Source organism: Apostichopus japonicus, chromosome 21 (genome assembly GCF_037975245.1).
Source record: "Apostichopus japonicus isolate 1M-3 chromosome 21, ASM3797524v1, whole genome shotgun sequence".
NCBI lineage: Eukaryota > Metazoa > Echinodermata > Holothuroidea > Aspidochirotida > Stichopodidae > Apostichopus > Apostichopus japonicus.
The window spans coordinates 10,251,969-10,269,272 of NC_092581.1; the positions used below are offsets into that span (position 1 = coordinate 10,251,969).

At 37.6% G+C, this 17,304-nt stretch overlaps 1 protein-coding gene across 2 annotated transcripts in view; it reads right to left on the reverse strand.

The window, feature by feature from the left end:
- LOC139963171 (hemicentin-1-like) overlaps nucleotides 1–11,344 on the reverse strand; it is an 18,116-nt gene extending 6,772 nt beyond the window's left edge. The window contains exons 1-4 of one of the 2 annotated variants that reach the window (XM_071963721.1): nucleotides 10,537–11,343; nucleotides 3,532–3,761; nucleotides 1,210–1,332; nucleotides 662–833 (exon numbers count right to left, since the gene is read on the reverse strand). In XM_071963721.1, the coding sequence (XP_071819822.1) occupies nucleotides 662–833; nucleotides 1,210–1,332; nucleotides 3,532–3,761; nucleotides 10,537–10,900 (889 nt within the window). In that variant the 5' untranslated portion in view covers nucleotides 10,901–11,343. Of the gene's footprint in view, nucleotides 1–661; nucleotides 834–1,209; nucleotides 1,333–3,531; nucleotides 3,762–10,536 lie in introns of both variants that reach the window. The other variant, XM_071963722.1, reaches the window with a different exon arrangement.
- Between the last annotated feature and the right edge of the window lie 5,960 nt (nucleotides 11,345–17,304).

Below are 17,304 nucleotides of genomic sequence, written 5' to 3' on the forward strand. Positions count from 1 at the left end.
TTTGCATATAATGTTGTGGACAAGATCACTGAAATTGACTGCAAATACATCCTTTATACTTACTTATAACTGAAAATAATTGATCAACTGAAGGAAACTGCCTATATTTATATATTTCTACATGTGAATGTTAAAATAAGCTTAGGATTTTTGAGGCTTTATTAAAGAGTATTTTTTTTTGTACAATTGCGAACTGTGGGGCACAATGAAGGATCTTGATCGCAAAATTGACACTTTTCAAAGGAGACTACTTCGTAATATTCTCAACATTAGATGGACCAATAACAATTGGTTATCAAACCATGAGCTCTACAATGAAACCAACCAAACACCTTGGTCATCCTATAGTCGCACATAGAAGATTGAGATTTTTCGGTCATGTAGCAAGACTTCCGGAGGACGCTCCAGCAAAGGTTGCTTTAAAAGAAGCACTGAGACATACTGCTAAACCAGTAGGAAGGCCTGTGACTACCTTGCTTGGAAAAATAAAGTCGCAATTTAAAGACGTTAATATTAACAATTTCGAGGAAGCAATAAACCTTGCACAAGATCGTGAAACGTGGCGGAGGTTAATCACTGAGCATGTCGGATAGACGAGACTCAACTTACTACTATTACTAATGTTAAAATAATACATCAAATTCTAAAATCAAGTAAGTACCATTTGGGGCTCTGAGCATGATATTTGGGTTGTCTCCACTCAGGGAAATGATGAACTGTTGTAACCTGGTATCCACGGGTAACCAGTGGTATTGAACTGCACCCTGGCTCATGTCAGTCGAGATCAGGTGGACTTTACTAGTCTGGACGGATAATTCTACAAATTTCAAAACCTAGAGAACAAAAGATTTTAAAATGTTGATGGAAAATGACTCTAATAACTTCTAGAGTTATAACAAGTAAAATGACCAAATATTCATTCGAAAAATTAAAGGCAAGTCTCTGAAATACTTATCATCACTCAAAAAATACATATAAATACAAATCTAAATACAAAATCTAAATACAAACAAATCTAAATACAAATACAAATCTTAAAAAAAAAAAACGTCAAAAAAATACTTATCATCACTCAAAAATGTTCTAAGCCTTAAAGTAAATCTTGAAAGTTTAGTCAGATTTCTTTAAACACATCAAACATTTTCACTCCCCAAACCTTTACACGTAAGAGGGGAGGGGAGTAAAGTAGATTTTAAGAAAGTACCTCACCTCTTCGACATCTGACTTATTTAAGTGGAAGACCTGACCAGAACTGGCGGCTGCAATCTGTTCGTAGGCTGTGTAACCCTCGTGTGCAGAGTTATCACAGTCGCCAGTCAATACAAACACAACCTAAACAAAACGAAAGCAAAAAACAGATGGCAAATGTTTATACCACATTTTACTTTCAGTATAACACACACTAAATGCAAACAAATGATCTGATCATGAAGAATAAAACATTGATGAAAAGTCGACTTTAATATTAAAACATGTTTATGCACTTTCCACGGAATAAGTTATTTTTTTTCCAGTTATTTATAATAACACTGATGTGAATGAAATCGTATCCATTGTTAGAAAGGCTATTATATGCAAACCAGTTATCACATTATTCACACACGTACTGTCCAACATGTGTCATTCGGGAGTCAAAATGACAAGAGTATCCCTCTTAACTTAAGGTGACCAGACGTACCGATTTTCGGGGACAGTCCCCTACAGTGTGCTGTCCCCAATGAACAAGTGTCCCCGAAAATGCCCCCGATTCGTCAAAATGTTAAGGAATTTCGAAAATATCCCACATTACTAGTAAAATAATTGTAAAAACAAAATTTAGTCAAGTGTGCAGTCGCAGAACGGAACTTATAACCAGTATTTCAGGTAGGCCAGTGCAAAGTGGAAACACTGTTAAAAATGTGCTAGATCGATCTAGCCTAGCACTCTTTCGACCGTATAATTGGCAACTACGGCAACACAACGACACTTATAGTGTGAGTATGAGCAAATCACAAGCTCTCAAAGAACCACGTAAAGTAAGTGAATTTCATTTAAGAAAAAGCTACATTTTTGAAAATAAAATTGATTTGAAAAGTGCTTCTAAGTATCACCATTTTACATCTAAGCAACTTAGGCACTTGAAAATTTTCTAAAGGGGAGGGGGAGAGCCCCTCCCTTAAACCCCTCCCCCATATCAGTCACGCAATAAATGTCCCCGATTTCAGTCAGGAAAATATGGTCACCTTATCTTAACTTGAATATTTCTCATATGTGCAAAAGACCTCAAGGAAAAGTGGAAGAAGGTTGTGAAGACATGGGGGCAACCAAGTCCTGCATATTCTCCAATTCTATATTCCAGAGAAATTTACAATTCAAAAAAGCTTTCTGCAAGTAAGCTCATATAAATATCGACACAAAGTCTACACCAGTGTTTCTCAACTTTATTGCCTCTGATATATATACATATATAAGATATGGATATATATCAATGATACCTGGTGAATTTAAGTGTCTGAGCTGGGTATGTAAACAGTAATGTTTTAATTTAACACACACTTGTGCACTGCAACCTAACTAACAGACTTACAGCACTATACCTGCCTACAGTACGATACAGCTGCTTACTGTACTATTTACTATACAACACACATCAACACAGTGCATTCTGCAGTAAGCTTATACTGTGCGGCATTCAGTACTCGTGAGAATTATCGACGCTGTATTCCCCTTCGCTAAACCAAACACTGAATGCCCCGGCCCCAGATCTGTAAGATGCAGCAGGGAAGAGATTATATCTGCCTTCTTCACAGTCACAACCTACGATTGTTTCACTCCCACTTTCAGTCAATTTTATGTTGATATCATATCATATCAACATTACCTTCCTACCATGCATAAAGGACACAAAGAGTACATTGCAATATTATTTCTGTATGATGCCCGTACAATTCAACCTCCCAACAAACTCGGCACCTGTAGTGATTTCATTTTTGTTTATCCAATACTAGTAGGGGAAACAAAGGCAGTTTTTTTTTTCTATTTCCATTTGAAGGTTACCAGATAAGAAAAAAAAGCAACCTTCCTTTCCCTTCATATAGCTTCCTTCCTATTTCGAAAAAAATTGGTCACTAAAAATGCTTTATTTTTATTTTTTAAAGGTTATCATCCTGTTACTTGGTGGCTAATGGGGGGGGGGGGGGGGGAGACATGAAGGTTACATTATGTCATACCTGGCTTTCTGTGTCTTAATTGGATCAGCTTCAATAGCTTCCTTCCTATTTCGAAAAAATTGGTTGCTAAAAATGCTGTTTTTTTATTTTTTAAAGGTTATCATCCTGTTACTTGGTGGCTAATAAGGGGGGGGGGGGGAGACATGAAGGTTACATTATGTCATACCTGGCTTTCTGTGTCTTGGATCAGCTTCAATAGCTTCCTTCCTATTTCGAAAAAAATTGGTTGCTAAAAATGCTGTTTTTTTATTTCTTAAAGGTTATCATCCTGTTACTTGGTGGCTAATAGGGGGGGAGACATGAAGGTTGCATTATGTCATACCTGGCTTTCTTTGTCTTGGATCAGTTTCAATACGTCTTTCGTTTTGTTGTAGTCCTTCGCTCTGGCATCTGTAAATACATATATCTGTGAACCGGGCAGACTGCGTTCCAACGCTAATTTAATGGCCGATACACTCATCTCGGGACAATCGCCACCTCCGTGGACGTAGATGTCGTTGAGTTCGCTCAAGAATAAATCTTGGTCCCGAGTCTCTGTTACTGGTCCAACGCCTACCAAGAGAAATATATATATTATATATAAAAAATAATATATAATAAATCTATATTTACTCCAGCATTCAGAAATATTAAAAGCACATGTATGGATATATACATTATTTGTAAACAAAACAATTCAACATTTCTTTAATTTTGGTTGGTTTCACCTTTTTTAATACAGCTAGAGAAATCTGATACTTTGCATAAACATTTAGTGAAAACTGAGCAATTCAGAAATCTGAAAAAACTGAGCAATTCTGAAATCAAATTTTCAAAAATACTACTTTTGAAGCTACCTTTCTATTTATGGGACTATTATAGAGACATACATGTACAAATTCCCTTGATAGAAAAAAAAAATTGACATTAAAAAAATTAAACGACGCAGAAGCATTTTCTTACCAACTGGTGTTTAATCATAATTATCATTGTTGTTATATAGTTTTAGTGAAATTAATACGTTTTTTGCTAATCCAAATGTATGCAAGGTATTCATGGAGACACTCGACTGATCATGACTATCGTCACTGTAGTTTGTTACCATCAAGCAAGTTTCATAGAACTTGCTATGATGTAAAAGTCCCATAAAGGAATCAATGTTACAAATGATGAAATAAATTGGCCTATAATTATTGATCATTTTGCACTTTGGAATATGGAAAGTTGACCCATCCCCCCCCCCCTCACTCAGTTAAATCCATAGTTGTTTTAATTATTTATAGAATGAATGGGGGAAAGCAGTGGTAAATTGGGAAGGAAAATTTAATTTGTGCTCAGACTACCAGAAAATATCACATGTAAAGAGATGTGACAACTGGTAACTATGGTCCACTTATATCCTGTTTTTAAGGGGAGATGGTATCCAGCGTAATATATGATATAAATTTTGTCATAATCGGCCATACTTGTCATTTCCTTAGATCTTAATACTTCCTCAGGACTCTGAATTTCAAAATCATGCCCTTTATGTCCACATGAAAGCCACTACCAACCACTAGTTGAAAAGGTCACAACATTCCAATCTCCTTGATCAGCAGAAGACACTGAAACTATTTCATGCCTCTGTTTTGAAGCAACAATAATCCTATTTACCAATGAAAAGATTGTCCAGGCAAGATTCAAATGAACTGCCAAGAAACCATCCATATTACAGTAGATGTATTGTTCCAAATTAAGACTCTCTTTTCAACCACGAAAATTCATCCAAACTTTTAAATAATTTCAAACTTTAAGAGGGTACACTTCTTTTTATTAAAGTTAGGTTTATATATACCTTTATATACCAGGTATACAGACAGTATTAATATTTTGGTGAATATGAACAATTATTGATCAAATACAGAATGACAGATCACAGAAAAGAACAGAGCTGGCACAAAACCTACCCCGATCGTATGGACAGAATTTACAACAGATAGATAGATATGTCAGGTCATTTAAACATTTTGCAGCAAATAATGACAATTTTGTTACATATATCTATTGAATTATCAATAAGCTTTACAACAACAATAAAGGAAAAGGACCCAGCTAGGCTACAGTAGATCTTACACAAACCCTACAGGTACAAACAGGGAAACGAAGGTGCAAGTTGCACCGCCTACCGTTTCCCTTCCTCCTCACCTCCCTTCCCCCCCCCCCGCCCCTTAGTGTACCTGCCAAAAGTTCTGTCCATAGCATTATAATAAAAAGTGTATTATTAAATGTAGGTGATCTTGCAGATAAACAAGACTTAAACAAGTATTTATTTTGGTATTAAAATGGCGTATCCATGTACTTGACAACATGACAGTGAGTTATCCCTATCTAGTCTGTATGTATTACTTCCCTTATTGCACCAGTGCCAAAAGCATAGACTTCTAACTGGTTGATACACACACATGGCTCTACTTAACATTCATTGTATAGTATATATATACAAACACATGTACACAGAGGTCATAATTCCCATGCATATCAGTGATCCCAAAGGGGCCTTGGATAGGAAATCAAACCTTTCTGATGTCAACATATCCACTATGTATATCCACTATGTATGGCAATAGGCCCTCGTCGTCAGGAATGTAACATTGACACGATCATTTCTAGTTAATCTACATTCAATTTCCAGAAAAACATTTTCAGAGCAGATATTTGAGTTTATATACAATATGAATTGAATATGTATAGGCCTATATGGCATAATAAAATCGAATGAAATTTCCATCATTGCATGGCTTGATTTAGTCAAACTGTCATTATCAACAAGAAAGCATAATTTAATATAGTCTTATTATAGTATTCTCTTTTAAACGAGATTGATACTACCGTGAAATCCTAAAAGGAATGCCGAAAACATAAATTAATTCATTAACGGCTTGCTCCTCGATCTTCATTTGGTAGAAAGAATAATAGATGGACCAGTGTCCATCGTTAATTTATCCACAGTCGTCTTAGCTGAAGTTGGCTTGGATAGCACTGGCAACCATAGAGCAGACTTTACTCGATTTAATTAGAAACTGTTCGATTCATTGTCTTATTAACTTTTCCTATTTCCATCTAATGGATTAATACTACAAAGAAAAAAGATTCAACTTTTGTTCTGTGGCAAAGAAAGGAATCACATTATTTGATATTCAGCTAGATAAGGAAACTGTAACCTGACATTATACAGTAGTCATCAAATGACATTCACTATTTCCTCAAATAGCACAATGAGAAACATCAAAGAAAAAACATATCAAAAAAAATAAATAAATATATATATATATTAAAGAAATTTCTCAGAACATCGTGGAGGAACTCATTTACATTAATTAGCTAGTTAAGTTTCCAATTGTGTCCAAGACAAGAAATAAATACAGCCAATGAAAACTAGGAATGTAAACTATAGACTGCTCACCTACAATTTGGAGGATCCCAATATCTCTCTCCCCCCCCCTTGCCTCACCACCCAACCCCCTTTCCACTTTTCCCATCTATGTGAGTACTGAACCTACTTATAAGGCCATCCACTTTGTACAACGTACACACCACAATCAAGATGTCAGTTTAATTTATCCTCTTCTTTAAATTCTCCTGCTGTTATCCTTCATTGTAAACTCAACTTATCTGTCAATCATTGCTGGCCATACTGGTCGTGACCTACTACCTCTGCGTCCTAAAAATAAGACCACCTCTTTGCTTTCTGGCTCTCTTTCCCTTTAGTCTTCTTCATATTAATAATCTCATAACAAATCATATTAGTATTTCCCTCCTCATAATTTACCTTTGTCTTCCCAACTTCCTTGATCAAGGAAATTCTGGAAGGTACATGTCACAACATTAATAACCAGTACTGGGATGATGCTCTTCCAAGCACCACGAACCTACCAAAAACATACTGAAGTTTACCATGAACACTGGCGCGGTGTGGTGAAGCGCAACACATAATTGGAAAATTCACTTTTTTTTTATTTTATTTTTTTACCAAACAATGAGGAGAGCTAATCTTAGGGGCATTAGGGTCAGGGTCAAAAAAAAAAAAAAAATGAAATCAGGGTAGCAGATGCAACACACTCCAGCTAATTTACACAAACTGTAAATAAAAAAATAATTTATGTTTCTTAGGTTACAGGAGACATTCCTATTACAGATAGCCTGCTGAAAACCAGGTCCAGCCTGGGAAGTGGGAAGTTTCTGTTTAGAGAGCTCTTCCTGGTTCAACTTTGTGCATCATCTTTAAAGGAACCTATCTAATATGACATACAATATACTTTTTGTGATAAATATATGTCTTTATTGAGGCTAGTTCTAACACAAACTACTCTACTGCCCTCTATTTCTACACTGGTTCTTGTGACATAGAGAAGTACTGACATTTAAAGAACTAAAGGGTTGTTCAAAAACCAAAGTTACCAGAGTTTTTCATGTATTACTATATATAAACTATATATATCAATTAAGTACCCAGCTGTGATATCAACTAAATTTCAGTGAATAACTATTTTGGTTAAAGATTCAGTTAAGAGGTTAGGACAATTGGTGTTTTAGATGCATATACATGTATGCAGAGATGCTAACCTCTTGACACAAAAAAAACAGACTGAACATCCTAAAAATCAGATTTTTGAGAGAAAAATCAGATTTTCACAAAAACTCAACACTATACCACTGGCTGTTGGCCCCAGGCCAGTAAAATGTCAGAAAAATGTTTTACTGGTAAGAACGGGCAAGTAAAATGTTTGCTTTTTCAATAACATCTAATGAGAAAATTGTAAAGCATCTGTAATAATTCTTATGATGCAAAAAGGGTGTTTAAATGCATAATGAGAATAATAATACAGCTTAATTGCTTGCATATTTTGGGCCAATGAGAATTTGGTTCAAGCCAGAAGTAGAAGTGAGAAAAAAATTACTGTATAGACTAGCATTATACTCATGGAAATATGAGCCACATTCCTGTTAACTGACATTATAAACCAATTAAAAGAAAAAAAGTGTCAGATATTTCAAATAATCAAATATGAATTGCAGCATGAAGCAAGATTATTGATCAACTATTAAAAAAAAATAATAATAAAAAAAATAAATAAATAAATAAATAAAAACACATTTTTTTTTTTTTTGAAAGATAAAAAGTCGTATTTTCAAGAGGCCAATCGTATTATCGTATTTCACCTTTTTTTATCGTACTAAATACGATAAAATCGTACTGGTTGGCATCTCTGTGTATGTGTGTATGTTATATGTATGTAAACTTCCTACATTTTTATACAAACTTTGTCATAGCAAGGCAGACCAATATGAAATTAAGCATGAAATAAAATTGAATCCCAAATTATTTCCCTTCCCTCTGATCCCCCCCTTCTCCCCTCGCTCTATCTCTCCTGGCTGGGGGGTTTTCCCCTTCTTTTTCTTATTTGTTTGAATAATTCTGAATGGACACAAATATTTGATGTTTACATAAAGTTCTAGGACATGGAAGGATACATAAAATGAAAACTCTACGATGCATACTGTACATGTGCTTTATATTGCAAATCTTGTAAACCATGGTTGATTAGTAATGCAGCACACACATACATGTTAGCTGTACATGTAAACCATGGTTGATTAGTAATGCAGCACACACATACATGTTAGCTGTACATTGCAATTGTAAACCATGGTTGACTAGTAATGCAGCACATATATATACATGTGTGCAATTTGCAAAGCTGTTGACCAGTGGCAATAGTTCAGGATCATGCACACATAGGCCTGAGCAACAAAACTGTGTGCAGCATGTTTCGATTGGGGTACATACAGACCGTGAAACCTCACAAATTAAATACAAAGTGGCTATTCTTACAACTGTTCGTAAGAATAATTTCCAACTACGCATGCGCAGTTGCTATTTTTATGACAGGAGAACTATTTTTTACGACCAGGAGTAACAATAATTTCCAGTTAGGGTTAGTGTTAGGATTGGGGTTTAGGGTTAAAGTTAGGGTTACCCCTACTGCATGCGCAGTTGCTTTATTTACTTTACTGCGCTTGAATTCGCCTTTGTCGTAAGAATAGTTTATAAATAATTGTTACGACTAGTCGTAAGAATAGCCACGGCCAATTAAATACCTTGTATCTAACCTTTAGTTGAGGAGGCATAAAAGAAGCAGAGAGATGGTAACAGTTCACTGGACATCAAATAATGATGTTTGAGTCTCATTCTATAGGAAGCAAACTGTGGTTTACTTACAACCGAATTTCGTAAACAATGTTGGAGAGGTGGGCAGTGCATGCAGCAAATAGAAAGTCGATGCAAACAAGCTATGAATTTGATTAACCTGAGAGATTATTTTCAGAGACCTTGAACAGAAAGAACGGGACCAGAGAGGAAGGGTAAGATAACAACCGAAGTAGAGATCCTGGTAGCGCTAACCTAATTAAGCACCACATGTGGTACAAATGCAAGGAATGCTATAATAAGTTGAGATGAAATTGACTATGCTTTTTAGGCCTATAGGCTACATCAGTTTGCCTTGACTAAATAATAGGCCTAGCCTATATATACATGAGGGTAGTAATAATTGCAGGAGAAAGTAATTATGAAGGATTGCAGGATAGATTATTGAACTTTATCATAAAGTCCTTTGCAATATTTCAGCACATTTTGTTTTTCATCTGTTTCAGTTTCTGATACTTTTAGTTTTACTACATAATCCAAGCATTTTGACTTGGTAACCCCAAAAGTATAATGCTGGATTAAAAGTTTACTTTAAGTTTAAGGCAGTGCCCAAGCTAAGTTGGCCTATGTGTTTCTTTTACCGTATCAACCTCTGTACCATGTGTTGAGTCTCGTTTCCTGGTGGCAAAACGTCTGCTGATTACCAAGGCTGGGCCTAACTTATGTTACGCCCAAGTATTAATATACCATATTAATACTATTAATTATTCGAACGGGTTTGCTATTTCTTATAGCTGCTTTCATTGTCTTAGTATTTAATACTTTGTAGGCCTATGCTAATGACCAGTAGGCATAATGTAAGGCTAAACTGGCCTTCGGGCCAAGGCCTATTGTAGGTTAGACCTAGGTCTATATTTCAGACGAACAAAAGGTGGCCTAACTTTAGAATCCGTACCATATGAATGGGAAACCTTCTCGAATCGGCAGAATAACAACTGTATGATCCGGTTAGGATTGGGAGATAGAAGAACGGGAGGTGGAGATAGGGAGTGATTACATGAATGTGGGAGAGAGATAGTAAGCGCGATATGGATTAACAGAAGTAGTCGAATGGTACGGATTCCAAATTAGTACCCAAAAGTTTTATGATCATTTACTTACGTGGATCATGGAATGGCACAAGGACAAAGTTATATACTGGTGTATCTGCATTACTGGTTGTCGTTTCTAAGATTCTAGTTGCTCCATCCTGTACCTTCATAAGGGCGTCGTGCATGGAACCGGTAGTATCGAATACAAAAGTCAATGATGTAGAACCCGGAGGATAGTCTGGTTCCTCCGGCGTATCTTCTACCTCCTCATCCTCCGGGAGGTCATAATCTGTCAGTTCAATGAAATCTGTCAGGTTTGTGGGTAAACTTTGGGGAAAGACATTGGGAATGATGAGGGAAATAATACTTATCAATAGGAAACATCGAAAAGTCCTTAGCCGCCATGAGCTTTGTCGCCAACAATGTATAGCCATGTTAGTAAGGGTCCAGTAACGGTTTATTATCTCGCTATGAATTGCAAGTCAAATCTAGACTTGGCGCAGCTGGCGTTTCAAAATAAGAAGATACAAAACTGAATGATCCCGCTTCGACTTCACTTTAGTTATAAAGGACTTCTTTGCACTATGTGGCCACCAACAGAAATAGCATCGAGTGATCGTGACTATTGTTCAGTTTTCCTTCATGGTCGCAATTAGTTGACCGAAAACCATCTGCATCAGTGACAGCAGTAAAGGAGATTGATATACACTACCGTTGGTTCCGGTTGACTCCGCTGCAAAACTATACGTTTTTGTTCCAAAGTTGTATGTATATATATGAGTGCTGTGTTCATGCAATACCCGCATAATACAAAAACATGTGGACGCTAGCACTACACAGTGAGTTAACAACAAACACATAACCTAGCCATGCGTACTGATCTACAGTCTAGTATTGGGTGAAACTACAGACAACTTATGACCGGTGCTGGGTAGACAGTTTAAACCAATCAGATACCGAATAAACTAACGTCATCAGACGTTAGCTAGCTCATTGGGCAAAATTTTGTATTCAATATGTTAGAGTAAAGCTTGCTTTGTGATTGGTCAAAAAGTTTCACGGTAGCGCTACGATTGTACAATATTACGGTTAATCAAAGAGATGGTGCTTCCACTGGCCGTAAAACTTGACCATAATATAATGTTGAAATATTTTCCACATGTTGCTGCAAAACCGGGTAATGAAGGGTGGGTCTGAATTAAAAATTCCATAAATCAAATTTTGACTTCAGCGTGATATATTATTATTTACTGTTACATATCTTTCATCCATTGCTCGACGCAAAGCTTAGACGCAACATCCAAAACAATTACACTTTCAGATAACCCCCTACCCCACCCACTATATTCTCCGCAATGATTTACGATGAATAGGGAAAACTTCCTTTTTTTGTTGATTTATCCTGGATGAAAACCCACCTTCAAGGAAATGAAACCGTTATACCGCCTATGTCTTACATTTTGCGCACAAACACATATATTAACTGCTCGGAAATATTGCCAATCAAAACAAATTTCTCAAGCTTCTGCAGCGTTGCTGCTCCTGTTTAAAATCCGTGACGCACCCCTGCATGGGTACATGAAATCGGTTACCCTGCAGCTTACCAACATCACAACCAACACCTTATCCAATTTTGTTATGAAACCTTACACATTATCTTTGTGGGACGAAGTATCTGGCACTAGATATATTTTTTCCTCTGTAGATCGTCAACGGGAGAAGCGGGAGGGCTGTAACTACATACATCTAAGATAACTTGAGGCTAAATCTGATGATAATTGCTTGTGTCAAAAGAACGTAACATTTCCATAACAACAGAGTATGTAATCGTGTAAGCTAAGTAAGAACGTCGTCGATTCGCGGCGATGATGGGGAAGGGGGGGGGGTGGGGGTTCGTCACAGTTTAGGTTGCACAGTTTACGAACGATGTCAACTCAAAAGTTGTGTATATTGGCTAAGGAAACGTGACACTCTGATCACGACAATAGTTTAGTTTCTTCGTATAAACGACGGGGAAGGTGGTCATGAATTAGTTTTCAACTACTTCCGAAGACCAATATACACATTAACAAGACAGTAGCCTAACCCATCCGTGTGTATGATAGGCTCATTGCGATGTGAGACCATATATAGATGCACCGTCCCACAAACGAAATTCGAAGTTGATGTAAGTTTCGCCACTTTTTTGTCTATCGTAACGCTTGTCTTAACCAAAGTGTTGCATTACCCGGAAGTCATCCAAAATGAAAAATTTGCATCCGTTATGACGTCACAAAATCGAGACACAGCCTCTGTCAATCCAACTTCAATCGTACAACCATCGGTTCCAAACGGATATTTTTCCGAGTCGTCACGTTCTATCAAGATGGTATAACTCAGTGGCGTAGGAAGGTACTTTTGAGTGGGGCGGCTGAAGACTGATGGCCGGCCTGGGGAGGGGTCTAAGGGGAGGGGTGTCCCCCTCCCCTTTGGAATTTTTTGCATTTCCAGGTGTCCTCAGATGCAATTTGGTGTAATATAGCACACTTCAAAACCCACTCCATTTTGTAAACTTAATTTTGTATTTCACCTGGCCTTAGATGCAATTTGTTTCTCAAGATTTTTATTCTCATTTGGAAATGAAAAAGGGGTTTTCTGACTTGCGAAGCGGGGGCGGAATGATACTTCCGCCCTCCACATTTTTCACTGGGGGGGGCTGGCGCCCCCCAGCCCCCCGGTTCCTACGCCCTTGGTATAACTAGTGTGCAAAACGGTACTTTTCAAATTTTTACAATTTGACACGGTTTGGATACATCTCGTCAAAAGCGGTAATATTTGGTTTTATTTAACGTTTTGGTAAAGATGGATTTTACCAAGTATGCAAAAAGGGTCTTTTTCATTCAGATTTTCAACCGTTTCTCCACGGTTAGGTCATCTCGTCAAATTTGTAAATTTCCAATTTTTTACGTTAAGCAATGTGTGAATGCAAGTCTCTGTTATAATCCTGTTATAATCCTTTTAATCTTTAATCTGTTAAAACTTCTATTCCTCTATCTTATTTCTTGTTTTTGCTCATGCTTTCATTTTTTTGTACATGTTTACGTCTTTTATGTATCATCTTTTATGTGTCCTATTTATAAATGTTATCATTTATACTGGAATAAAGAAATTGAAATTGAAGTCGTTCAATGTCATACATATATGCCTTCTATACGCTTCCGTAGTTCTTGTACTTCGTTGTGGTCTCGCAATTCTTAGAAATGTCAAGACTTCACAAAACACCGTTACACTGTTTGAAAAGAGGTGAGAGGATTGTGCAAGCTGTCCCCTAATCACCGATATAAAGCCACAGGTCGCTCGATGCACCAAGAAAGAGAGTGGGCGGTAAAAGTTTCATCAAGCAGGCGCTTTATACGCACTGGCGGATCCAAGGGGGGCCAAGGGGGGCCATGCCCCCCCCCCAAAGGTGAGCCAAAAAGTGTTTCCGAACATCCGCTAAATCATATGATTGGAAATTAAAAAAATCGAGAGGAATAGCAGTGGTAGACTAGTCTAAACCTTTTCGTTTTCTGGTTTAAAATTAAATGCAGAGCTCCCAACTGACCCGCAATTCGCGGGAATTAGACCCGCATTCTAACACCCAAACCCGCTGACCCGCACAAGCGTCCGAAAAAACGCATTGTAATTGTCAAGTATACATAACAAAATTTGCATCAAATTTTGACTTAGCAACCATCATTTCTTTAGCATTTAGCATAATTGAGTATAAAACCTCCTTTACAGCATCATTTGAACCTCAAATTAGCCTATATTTCTTTTCATTGGGGCGAGCAGCGAACATTTTCATGCCACGGGAAAGAATGAATTATCACCTACTATTCAATTTATTGATGTTACACACAAAAAAATGCATATTTCTCAGAAAATTTTGGGTGACAAAAGCCTTTCTAAGTGCCACCATTTTACATGTAGGCATCACCAGGATTCCCCAAAAAATCCAAAAGGGGAGGGGGACACCCCCTCCCCTTATACCCCTCCCCCAGGACGGCGATTCGTGGCATGGACAAGCATTTGCCTTCTCAAGAGTTGGGAGCTATGTAAATGTATGAGCATGAGGAAATACAGTTTAATACCATTTTGCAGTTACAGGCTGGTTGTAAGAAATTTATAACCTATGAGAAATAAAATTTCTTGAGAAAGATGATCCCAACTTTGTTTTATAAATATTTTAGAAAATTACACCTGGGAAACATTTTTTTTAGAAGTAAATTAACATCACCATTGTACACTTTTGTCGCACCAAATTGCATCTGAGGGCATTCAGCAATAGAAAATTTTCCAAAGGGGAGGGGGTCACCCCCTCCCCTTAGACCCCTCCCCCATATCACTCTAATGCCACTTTGGCCCCTCCCAAACAAAGGCCCTGGATCCGCCAGTGTTTATACGTAGTATATAAATAGGTCGTTGTCACTGCACCCGTGTTGGTTACAGTTGTAAGCCCCCGTGCAAGTGAAGGAGGAGGGAAAGAGGAGGGCAAAGTGATGGAGAAAGGGTCAAGGGAGGGTGGGAGCGAGGGCAAAGATCGATGAGGGATCCAGCGTGGAGATTGGAAGAATGTCGCCCTTTCATTGCACGAAAGCATTGAGGCAAGGGAAAATTAGTTCTCCCCGCCCCCCACCCACACTCCATGCTCTCCTTCACCCAAAAAACAATATGACATGATAAGTTTCAACAAAGGCCTGTTATACAGTGTATGGTCAGATAGGTCACAGACTCTTTACAATTCATGGGATTACCATATATCATCATGGGCGTCCGTAGGGGCGGGAAATGTGGGGGGCACTCCTGGAAAATCAAAGAATTAAAAATTGTGTCGTTATAGAGAGGGCCGTTTCAGTTAAAGGACTATGCCTTACTCCCCTGTAGGTTCAATGACATTTTTATTAGGCTTGTTATATGATCGAAAATTTGGGTACATAAACGGTTGGCCTTATAATAATGTATGTATGTGTATGTATAGTGATCTTCCCGCAAGCAGGAACTTGCGAAAGAAGCCATGGAGGCTTATAGACTCGCAAGCTGACCGTAGCCAATCTCTCGGCACACATCCATTTAACGTCCATGTCGGGAAGTTGTTATTGAACAACACCCTTGCCAGACGACACACATTGCTGTCGGCGGGGAATCGAACCGGGGATCTCATGACTGGGAGACGCCGGCGTTAACCACTAGGCTATACACTCCGCCTTGAGTGTATAGTGAGTGTATGAGCCTTGAGTGTATGAGTGTATTACTATAATAATAGTAATATTTATCAGCAGTTATTTTTACGACACTGTAGTGACCACCACTGTGGGAGAACTTACACGTCGGGTATAGCTTCCAATTCGACATGTTTCAACTCAAATGTGGAATCTTTTCAATTTAGAAAGTCATTTCAGATGGGGAAACCGTAGATTTCTCTTGATTGAAAACCCCACCTTACTATGACCCGACCGAGTATGGAACCCGGAACCTCCCAAATGCTAAGCATCATTGCTTTAAATGCTACCGCCTTTATCCACTCGGCCACAGCACCAGTAGAAATCCTTCAAATCGAAGAAAGACGTATGAGGTAAATTGATGATATAACTGTACCAATATGTTTATATACCAAGACCTCCTACTGTATAGGTAGGTGAGTTAACTGTTGAAACAGACAAGAGTCGCAAGCTTCCTGGTTAGTGGCCTGTTCCCCCACAGGAAACTGCTAACAGTGCGTGTATGCAAAATAAAAAGTGCAAGTTACTCCATGCAACTATATACGTGGCTCACCGCATAGTTGCCTGCAATACTGATTAGCTATACTAAATGTATCAACGATTATCGAAAATAAAATAGTTGGTATTACTAGAGTATAAAGGTATTACTAGAAATTTGCAAAAAGTATGCAATAGCTCAATTATTGTAATGAAAAATATATATGGTCTTGACTCATAACATCATCCGACTGTTTGCTGTTTGACACCAGACCAATCAACTTCGATGGCGTGACGTCGTATTTTATTTGTTATGCCACGACCTTCCGTTAGTAACGTTGCCATTATTATTATTATTATATATATATATATATATATAAATATATATATATATATATATATATATATATATATAATTTAAAGCGTAATGAGAAGGAAAATCCAGAACAGTGATAAAACTTCCAGCCTCCACCGGGATTCGAACCCGGGCCACCCGCTTTATATGTTGACACCCTAACCGCTAAGGCCATGGACGCTGATTGTATGTCTATATATTTGTGTTTGGAATTGACGTTCTGTTTGCGAATTCAAGCCAACTCATAACCCCTTTTACATATACCTCTCGAATATGTTCACTTTTGAGTTAATCCGAATCTGTGGCTCTTTACATTAGAACTTAAAGGTCGACGACCACTTATGAACAAAATTGTCCCTAATCACTCTAATAGGCATTAGAAATCGTGAAACCATCTGTAACTCCCATCAAAATCCATCAAAGATTGACCATGTTTACAAGTCTTTTCTCAATTCTATAGTTTTATTTATGAATAAACATTTATCTAATTATGCACGTTGATGATGCAAAGGGAGTGGCTGCCTAAAATTTCGGTTATGTTATTCCCTAGGTTTTACGACCCTCGTTTAAAGGACCCTGAACACAGGTTTGTGGCCTATACGGCGATTATTTAAATCTTGTATTTTGTCTTTTGAAAGGAGGAACCATGATCACATTATTCAAATGATATATGTGGGCAGTGGGCTTATAATTAGGGGGTAACTTATTAAGGAAGGACTAAAATAAGACATTTTGACGAGCGCAACACTCTATATCATGGTTTGAA